Genomic DNA, 10,657 nt, shown 5'->3' with positions numbered 1-10,657 from the left:
CTCCTCCCCTGCTGAACCATTTTACAATCAACTGAAGCACAAAAGCCCAGCCTAGACAGGAGGAGATGCCAGAGATAAACCAGGAGAAGGTGAAAGCAGATACACATTCCCATGGTACCAGTGCAGAGTCATTAGGAGAAATTGGTATAAATCCGAACAAAGAAAATTATGTTTCTGTCTTCCTATGCTGTGGCTCTGCTGAACAGGAACTAACGGCTGTAACTGGGGCAAATCGCAAGCGTAGACAAGGCCCAAAGAAAGAGAGGGAGATCACGTTATGGAGGTGTGAATAATTTACTCCAAGCAATGCTCCAGTGCCTTCAAGAGAGATCTCCACTTGTTGTCTGTTGCTCTGATCTCTGCAGACAAAAGGCAGGAGAGGAGCGGGAACCGCGCAGCACAGCGGGGCCTGTTTCTGCCAGCAGCAACAGAGGGGCCACAGCTCTGTCCTGCCACCACCTCCCTGCACACACAGACAGAAAATCACCTGAATCTAACCCCAAAATGAGCCACGACCAAACAAGTGTCCCGTGCTCTGCCAGCCTGGCAGTTATGCCAGGCCATGTCTAACTTCAACTCTCGGGACAGGGCTTGCTCTTGACCTGGGGTGTCCCTGTTCTGGAGCGTCCGGGGATTACTGCACCATGAGATGAAGAGAGGTCTGCTTTCAAGAGACAACTGTCTGCTGCTGCTGCTAACTGGGAAAAAAGAAAGCCCAGGGGATCAATAGTGGAAGGATAACTTCAATGCGAGGAGGGGTCAATTTTGTGTTTTCAAGTGTTTTGTTGTAACGCAACATGCCGTGATTTTTATTTATTCATTTTAATGAAAAGAGTATCTGACAGAGTTACTGTGCTGTGAGCTGAGGCCCTGCATAAGCATAATCTGCATTCGCTTTGACAAGAAGTGCATTTCAAGCACTGTATTACCGGGTTCCACTGATACAGAGGGTTTTGCTTTATGAAGTCTCTCCATGGAAAAGAGCTCCAGCTAAGTGCAGCTGAGGTTTCTTCTTCTGAGTCAACGCACCAGTCAATACCAGGTCAAAAAAAAAAAGAGAGATATGGCTCCTTCACCATGCCAGAGGACCTGTTTCATATTCTCTTCATCCATCAGGCTTCACACACAGGTAGAGCCGCCCTGTTAGAATTTTAGTAATGGAAATCTTAAAAGCTGCGGGCTGCAGAGAAGGCGCATTTCTGATAGCCCAGGACCTTCCCCCAGTTCCTCTTTGTCGGCTCGCTGGCAAGATCCATAGCTCACTGAAGGTCAATTGTGGTAGAAAATGTCCAGTACAGACTCATTTGTGATAAGAGTAAAAATACAAAGACAAACCCATCTCAAAATGACGGTGTTCAAATCTACTGGGAAACCCAAATAAAACCCCCTTCTGATTTCAGCCAGCAGGACAAACGTCACAGCTGAGAGGGATGAGGAAAGAAAAAAAAGAGAGAAAGAGAGATTGCCCTAAGAATGGGAAAGGCAGCCACAGTTCCTCATCTTCCAGCTCATTTAGGAGGGCAGACATTTGTATTTAGGGACTGGGAACACTTGAGGGCTGAGCCTTGCCTGCCCTGAGGTGAGGTTTTTGGGGTTTTTTTTCTGTCTGAGGTCTTGTGAGTGGAGACATTTAGAAAACAGGAGTACAGGGAACAACGTAAGCTGCTATACTAACATACACTTATCAGGACAGAGGTATCGCAACACAAACACAACAATACATTTTCACAAGCAGGCAATGTTTTCAAAGAGCCGCTCTGAATTTAGCACCCTTCATATCAAAACAAGTACAAGTAATGAAACCGTAGTATGAAGAGTCTGAAGACATCCTCGAAATGCAATTGCTGATGAACTGTGTTCTGCGTTCTCCAAAGATGTTCTCTGTCCCCACAGGAACCTTTTCCTGTGAAAAGGAGTGCAGGATCCCTACCAGTGCTGTGGAAACCTTCACCCTGTGATCCCGAGGGCACGGGTGCGTCCTGTGCTCCCTCTGTTTGACGTCCTCCTCAAACCATCAGCAACTGCGGCTTCCCAGCTCCCGAGATCCAGCAGCACCACTGCCTCAGGATGTGCAGGGGAAAGAGCAGCACAACTCAGGAGCCAAAACTACAAGCTCTAGCACCCAAAGGGAAAGGCAGAAAGTGGGCATTTAGTATAAATTAAGTCAAGGAAATTATTTTTTAAAAACTAGGAGAAACGTTAAGACCATTCAAGAGAAATTTCTGAAAATGAATACAAGGATGTAAAGAATTCTTTCTTAAACCAAGGAGGACAGAAGAGAATTGAATCTATTGAGGGGTCCGCAGAGAAGTGAAGTACTTGGTTTCATTACTCTTTAAGGAGAGTAATGGGAAATTCTTCATCAAGGGATGCTCTCCCATGGGAAATCAAGAAACTGCTTGCAGATAGAGAAGTCTCTAAGGAGGAGACAGTTTAAGGACCTCAGCAGTTCCGGAAAAAGGCATAAAACCAGAGTGGTGGGGTTTTGGAACACTGAGCTCATGTGGCTCTCCTATCCCACAGCAGGTGAATGGTGTCAAGATACAGACAGCCCAGAACAAACACGTGTGATTCAGCGATTACAGCTCGTAGAGACCTGAGTCAAGAGGCTGGACACCGAGATCGGTTAAAAGAAATGACACAAGCAAGTATTTGAAACAGCACTACTCACGCAGAACAAAGCAGCAGAGCTTTGTAAAGGTAAATTATGTGAATTTGACAAACGCCAAAATGAAAGATCCAGTAGATAGCGTAGCTCTGGGCTTTGGAGCCACAATCCCCGTTAAATAATTATTGTAAGGTTAAGATTCTGCCAAGAAATAGCAAGTTTCTGACAATAAAAAGAGTACACATCTGTGTCTCCTGGAGAGAAAAGCCCTGGATGGGAATGTCAGAGATTTTATCAGCTTGCTCATGCTCTGCAGGCAAGAGCGCAGGCAGCGGATGAAGCACAGCTGTCAGCAGACACCGCTGCAGGGAGCTGAGCCTCCATTCCCTCAGGACAGTGGGAACAGCTCAGGATTGTGCCCACCCCGGCACCGCAGCCACGCAGCAGCACTGCAGGTCAGGCCAGCTCCGTCTGAGAACAGATACGTCCATTTTTCAGGTGCTAATTTCCAGTCAGCTCACTGAGCTGATTCAGCTCGCAGGGCAGCTGCAATCTCTGAGTTCACCACACAGACCAGTCTTGGGAGAGCAGCAGCTGGAAACGACCCATGGACCATGCCCAAACAACAGCAACAGCACTCACCACTCACTTTCCTTCAGGCCAACAACCAAGGCCACCACAACAGACAACAGAGCCCACCAAACCATTTTTGTTTCCACCAAACCATTTTCCAAACAGCCAGGCTCCTGTTCCTGAGGACTTTGCAGCTGGCACTCTTTGGTCATGTAAAACAACCCTTTTCCCTCTAGACACTGACACCTATGGCTACCAGTGAGTTTTTACATGATTTGAGCATCTCTCAGTTCGTAACTGGACCAAGGCACATTTTGTGGCAGCCACCAAACCATTATCAGTAATTACCGAGCTGGGCCAGAATTCACACTGGTGATTTAGTTGAAAAGGTCCCATCTCGATATCCTGCGCCATCCACTCTCCACGTGTAATTTGTTGTGAAGTCACCCCTCAGTGACTGGGCACCCCAGTTCTGTCCGCGGCATAAGCGCTTTCATGCCGGTGTTCAGACAATGGGAGGGGGTTCCTTATTTCCTCAGGAATGCAGTTACCAGAGTTTTGTCACTGCTTTCTGAAGAGCTGAGCCAAGGGGTTAATTAATCCTTTGCTCTAGGGTGATCTCACACAAAGAGAAAAATCCCTCACGCAGAGCTCCTGCGTAACCAACCCTTCTGACCAGGGTCTCGCAGAGCAAACAAGAGACACAAAATGTGAAGCACCCAAATTCCTGGGGATTCCAAGAAAATTCCCTCTTTATCCACACAGACTATTGGCTTCCTCGAGCTACTCTGGGTCAGTAAAACTCACTGGAGAGTGATATCTGCCCGTAACTTCAACTCCTTCTGCTAAGAACCATGGAGGAGGTGACCATCTCCCCACTCTGTCCAACCACGCCAGGCTCACTCCAAGTGGCACTCAGGGAGCAGACGGTCCAGACGCTCTTCTCCTCCACACCTCACATCTATCAGTTGACATTTCACTGCTGCTACTTTCAGCTATTGTCTTAAAAGCAGGGAGACAACGTGGCCCATCACCTTGTTCATTAAAGGGAGGAAAAAGAGAGTGGTTCAGCAAGGCAACACCTGGAATTGTCACACAAAGCTCACGACCGTGCCAAGGCAATGCCTTCCCGCTGCAGGCACATCCATCCCTTGCTGCTGTGGTCCATTTCCAGCTGCTGTAAAGGTTTCTTTGACCTCCCTGCACTTAGGTTATAGATCACGTAGATCTGTGTAGGCGTTTTCTTGGTTTTGCTATGCTGCAAAACTAGAAGTCTGTCACCAAATAGAGAGAAACAGTGTAGAGATTAACGGAAAGAGAAGAGAAAGAAGCTAGGTTTAGTGACCATACCGCACTCTGCAGAGGAGGTGCTCTATAAAACGACTAAACGTCCACCCTACCAGAGCGCATTTGCAATGCACACATTTCTGGCTACTGAGGTGCTGTGCCAAACGTGCCAGTAAACACTCAACTGTTTGGCAGATCATCTGGACAGCAATACCACTGAAACCAAGGAACAAACGCAACCCAAATTTAATTTTCTGGGATCCACTTGCTAAGGGAACGCTCAATAAATATAACTTGAAGTAGGTTGACACTTCATGGAAATGCTTGAGTCAAAACCTTCCCCACCCTAAAAGAAATGAACAGTTCATTAGAAGCAGTTCTCCAGTTCGATTTGCAGCAGCCGCAGCAGTGGCCAGGCCTGCGGTGCCTGCGGCTCTGATGCACTCACCAACGACCATTGATTCCCTCCGGTGCTCCTGGCTGAGGTGGCAGCGCTGGGTCACACAGGACACGTATCTCTCCAGAACATACCAGCACATCTCATAGTAGAAGGGATACCGGAACTTGGCGTGCACCTGTGAGCAAGAGCACAGCGTCAGGCAAGGGGAGGGCGAGAGGTTTGCAGCGCAGGGGCCGTCACTGTCCTCACCGCGTCACCAAGAGCACAAACACCGTGTGAGGGGGACTGGGGCGGGTAGAGGGATGCGTCCAGAATCTGCAATGAGGGGGCTGCTGCCTCTGCCATCACTGCATCCTTTCGGGGTTCACTCATTTGGGTCCTCTTGGGTGCTGGGAAAGGAAAGGGTTTGTGCTCTTGTGAAATTGTGAGAGTGATGGACGGCCCCTACCGTGTTATCTACCTGCTGTGTAAACGCAGGGTGCTCACATACAGATGTTAGTCACAAAAATTCAACTTAAAATAAAAGCTTTTTTTAAAAAAAATTTCCTAAATATTATCACATGATTTTTGTCAAAATGGCAGCGTTACCCAAAACGAGTCAAGCAGGAAATACTTCTTGTTCAATGATGGTCTTCAGAGCAGACTGATTAACCAAATGAACACACAAAGTCTTGATTACTGATAACCACATTAATAGTAAACATCCCTTATGTGGTTGACGCTGGATATTTGCTTTTGCCACAAGCAGAGAGAAAAGTGGGATTCTGACAGAAGGTCCTGCCAAGCTGCGCACTTCCTTACGTCTCAGACCTGTTGCTCTCACGCAAAAACCTTACTCTCCAACACTGCATTTGTGAGGTTCTTTAGGATTCAAAAGAAAATAAAGTGTGTTCCCTTCCTTTCTAACAGTTTTGTATCTAGGGGAGATCACTGCACCAAAGAACAACCTGGGAAGCTCCTAAAATGCAAGAACATTTGTACATTGATTGTGATTCGTTAAAAATGGATGCCGTGCATTTTGCACGCACTTTTACTTACACCGTACACGTCTTGCCCCGGTGGTACAGAAATGGGCACCTTGCAGGCGTGCATGCACTGCACTGGGGCTACAGGAACTGCTTTAAGACACTCTGTGCATATCAACTGCTCACCTCGCCAAGGTGTCCACCCCCCCTCAATAAAAACCTGGACTGCACCAGAAAGCTGCATTCTCTTGGAAACCTCATTTAAAAAAACCAAACCAAACACCACCCCAGCACAGCTCACCCCAAACTCCACACCTGAGCAGAGCCCCAAGCCCAGCACCTGGAAATGCAGATTTGGCTCTGCCCAAACACCCACGTGGCCACACACACACCCACCCGAGCACATCGGTGGCCGGCGACAACACCCGCGTCTGAAAACTGCCCTGAGGTGGGCAGGCAAAGAGTTTTAGCAGCAAACCACAATGTAACGAAGGGAATATACACTGCTTTGTCCCACTGAACGTTTCACAGAGTAGGACTTCGATATCCCATGGCAATTCCCAAAAGTTAGGATCTCTTAAATTCAACACAAACGTCGCTGGTAAAACTGAGCCGTGTGTTGCTAAGGACCCTGCACCCAGCAACGCTGCACCTTTTCCAATGCTTCCCTGTCTGTGTCACAAAGCACACACATCATCAAAGGAAGGATAAAAACAAAAAAAGGGGCAAAAAGCAACCAACCTAGCAACACCCCCCTAAACGTGACAACATTTAACCCCAGAGCCTTTTCGCGTTGGAGAATATTTTTCCTTCCGCTATTTGTCACAATAAAGAGATGGAGTCACTTATCAGCACCACAGAACACAGGGGAAATTAGCCATGCTAAAATATCTGCTAATGAAGGAACTCCAATTTTCCAGGAGAGCACTGCAGGAGACAAAATTTGCAAAGAATGGACTTACAAACAGGAAGCCGCCTTCCACCCCTCAGCCTTCAAAAGGTTTCCAGCCACATGCCTGGGAATATTAAAGACATCACTGCTCAACATATGTTGACAGACTCTGAGCTCCACCAAATTTAGTTGTTACCAATGTTAATTCACTGTGAAAGACAAGGCAGCAACGCATGCAGCGCTCCCATTCCGTGTATCAAACGTTAGTATCCAATTTGAGTTCCTAATTGCCTCTCCACCGATGTTCCAGCCCACAGCAAATCCCTCCGTGCCTCTGCAATTCACCGGTAGCCCGAGAAGGCTCTTCACAAACCTGCAGAAGTAAGAGCTACCACCACAGGTAGTGAGAGATACTGTGCAAAAATCTGCAGCGCTTCTGCCAGTGAAGCCATTCTGACAGTGCTTGAAAAATCCTTCAACGTTTGCCCTGTGGAGCAGCATGGAGGAGTACAATTGTCACGACAGCCTCGGACATCTCCTGATTATAACGAACATCAGCTGCATTACGTACATGTCCACACTTGTTCCAGTGTACACTTACAGTCAAATGAACTCTTACAGGGAGGGAGGAGGAATAAAAGAAAGAAAGAAAGAAAGAAATTTAAACAGCTCTGTGATCAATTTAAAGTGTAATATCTGATAGGGACACTGCCAGAGGACTAAATCCCCCACAAGCTGGGAAATGCACCAGATCATCTAATAGGCATTTCCAGCTCTAACTTCTGTGATTAATAATTTACAATCCACTGAATACGTTTTTTAATTATTCCGGTACAGCAAGAAAAATCCTCTCTGGGATATGATCCATTCCTTCAGTTCAAAGTGAAATTATTTGAGAGACTTATTCCCCCCTCCCCAAAACCAAAACCCTCAGCAAGAAAGGCGCACATTTTCCTTACGAAAGTACTCGTCTCTCGCACCACGTCCACTAAAATCATTGCAAACCCCACTTGGTGTTCCACCAATCTAATCACAATAGTGAAAGACAATTTATGGTTATTTACAAAATTATTTACCTATCCACTTAAAACACTGCCTTACATCGCAGACAACAGAATCGGCAGCAAACGCCACCATCTGCGAGTGACCACTGTACGCGCAGATTTGGAGTGCTTTTGTCTCCATCCGTTTTCACATATTTTACCACAGCTATATTCAGACGAGTTGGAGCAGGTTGGACACACCGGTCCCGTTCAGTAGCACAGAGCTGCCCCACCCCGGTGCCACGATGACAAATCTCGGTTGCAGTTCTCCAGGCTGGTCCAGCAGCGCCAACAGCTCGGTCTGTCTGGGGCTGGGACCTGGCTCCAGCACCGCCAGACTGCGAAATCACAGCCTCCGCAACCTGTAACGCTGCAGAGTATTTGTTTACCTCAACTGCACATTAAGAGCTGTTTCCAACAACAGACGTGTGTTTTCATGACTCCTTAAAACTAATTTTAAATGGCTATAACCCTCTTAAAAAGCCTCCCAGGGATATGAGGAATTAAGCTACAATAAGCATGACACGTATATAAGCTAGGCAATTCTATCAGGTTGTAAATCAGCATTACCACTTCAACGTCGTCTTTATTCTTGTCATCGCTGCTAAGACAATGACAACTACACCTAGCACAAAAGTGACTGGGAATATCAGGAATCAAGAATGATTAAGCATTACACAACAGGTTTAAACACAGCGAAACCTCCATAAAATTGCTCCATGCAAAATGCAGAGGGGAACACACCTGTATCACGCTTTGATTTGAGCGTGGCAAATTACTTCGTCAATCACATCGTGTAATTGACTTCTGCGCTACACACAATGGGAAGATCAATACCGATGAGAAACTCATTTGCAGTATGCTCACACTGGCAAATTTGCGTGAACCACACACTGTACCCAGTCTGCTAGAGCAGCCAGTGCACGAGCACATTTATTTGAACAAAGGAATTACAACATTTGATTGGCAAAGCAAATAAAGTAGCGCTCACCAGAATCCTATTTCGAAAACATTTACCCCTTCAAGATTCCTGCGTGCTATTTTTAGGCTCAGGGTGGGGGGGGTTGTTATTATTTCTAAATAACAGTATTGATTTTCCTGCCTTTTATCAGACTTCTGCATGCCTTAGCCGCGCAGGTTCTATTCTGTCTGTGTCTGGAAATTCTTGCTATTTTTGGCTGTCCACACAGCTTTGTTATTACAGGGCTGCCCACGAGCGCGGGTTCGTAGCACAGGTACAGGCTGTGCACAGCACCACCAGCTCACAGCAACGCACCAGCGCTGGAATCGTTCCTGTGGAGCCATGGAAACCCTGGCTGTTGGCTTTCAGTGCTTTTTAAAGCACTTCAGTATTGTTGGAGGGAAAATGATAAAGAACTACCCAGACTTTGAAGGACATCTAAGCCAAACCTGACAGGAGCAAAGGCCTGATTTGGGACTTCCAAACGTTGCAGCATCCCTTTCCAAAAAACTCCGACAGGGCATTTTCAAGGAGGCAGATCCCCAACTCCCAGACCTGCCCCACAGGATCAAGGTGCTAGTGCCTTTTCAAAGGCATTTCAGCGTCACTGGCTGGGAAGTTCCTAAAAGTTACCAAAATATGTGACTGTCACAAGGAATTCTGCCTCCTGGTGTAAAAGCTCAGGAAAACCAAGCTGCATGCAGCTTCCTGAGGAGAAGAGCCTGAGAAGGGCCTGACGTGAAGCACTACCGAGCAGTTACACCCCAAGGTGTCGATCTGCAGCTGCTCAAGTCCTGTGGGAACAAAATGCCAGCTCTTGTACAACTGCAGGATGAAGAGTGTTTCCCTCCCATCAACATCAAGGGAAATAACTTGCTTCTGGCACCGATACTTCCTCCCAGTCTCCTCCATTCTCCATGCAAGCTGCCTGTGCATCCTTCCAGCAACACCACACCCTCCCAATTACCTGCAGCATTTGGTGTTGGTTCTGATTTACAGCCATTGAAAACCTCCCTGTGCCCAGCACCTTTGCCAAGCCACAGTGCACCCCTTCCTGCTTCTGCCACCGTAACTTGTCCTGGCCAAGCCCCTTCACTCTCTCTATGGACACCTGACCTTCTCACCCGGGGACAGCCATTCAGAGAACTCCACTCTGGTCCCTACCTCCACTTCCACTCTCTGCTACTTTCCCTTCTCCTCTAATTCCCCCAATTTTCAGCTTTTGTCTCCAGCCCTCTTCCACTAAGAATTATTTTTTTCCTGCTTAATATTCCTCCTCTTCCTTAAAATCACTGCAGGAAACCAACTGCTCCCACCGCTCGTTCGCAATGTGCAGATTCCCAGGCCTTGTACCCCTGTGAAGCAAGGGAGCAGCCCCTTCCTAACCCCTGGCAGAGAGAGGCCGATGGGGACACCCTATCTCCCGCTGAGTCAAAGATGCATTTCAGAACAACACATATTTGCTTCAGGCCTGTGCACTTGCACTGCAGAGAGAGCACTTTGGGGTACGAGTCCACCTGGAGATAGAATTGTGCCATCTTGTAGAGGTGAACAACAGTGAGCTGTACTGATGTCCAGGACGTCCCATTTCAAGATGTTTTAGCGAAGAAGAATTGCAACTCCCTGCCATTTTGCCAGTGATCTCCATGAACACCACAGCTGGCAACAGTGTCAGTGTTTGCCAGCACTGTTGCAGTGCAACGCCTCCAAAACAGGCACCCACGAAAAGTCCCCGTCGGAGTCTGCACACACCACTGCTCCATCACCAGAATGCTACGACTGCCCTGCACGGCTTGTTTAACAGCCTACTGCAACAGCGGCACTTCCTCCAGATTCTGCTACTGTATGAAACTGCAAAGTATACAACGAGTAGGTATCGCATTCATCAAGGATAACATTTTGACTCCCAACAAAGACACAGTAACTTC

General features: G+C 47.4%; 1 protein-coding gene across 1 annotated transcript in view; it reads right to left on the bottom strand.

Annotated features, from left to right (window-relative positions):
* LOC104547206 (lysine-specific demethylase 2B-like) overlaps window positions 1-10,657 on the bottom strand; it is a gene marked incomplete at both ends in the record, with an annotated part of 43,395 nt that overhangs the window by 9,046 nt on the left and 23,692 nt on the right. Inside the window, one exon of the mRNA XM_010192807.1 lies at window positions 4,917-5,043. Within this exon, the coding sequence (XP_010191109.1) occupies window positions 4,917-5,043 (127 nt within the window). The remainder of the gene's footprint in view (window positions 1-4,916; window positions 5,044-10,657) is intronic.

The sequence above is a fragment of the Mesitornis unicolor genome, unplaced genomic scaffold, assembly GCF_000695765.1.
Source record: "Mesitornis unicolor isolate BGI_N332 unplaced genomic scaffold, ASM69576v1 scaffold1111, whole genome shotgun sequence".
Classification (NCBI taxonomy): domain Eukaryota; kingdom Metazoa; phylum Chordata; class Aves; order Mesitornithiformes; family Mesitornithidae; genus Mesitornis; species Mesitornis unicolor.
This window is presented reverse-complemented; position numbering and strand designations above follow the sequence as displayed.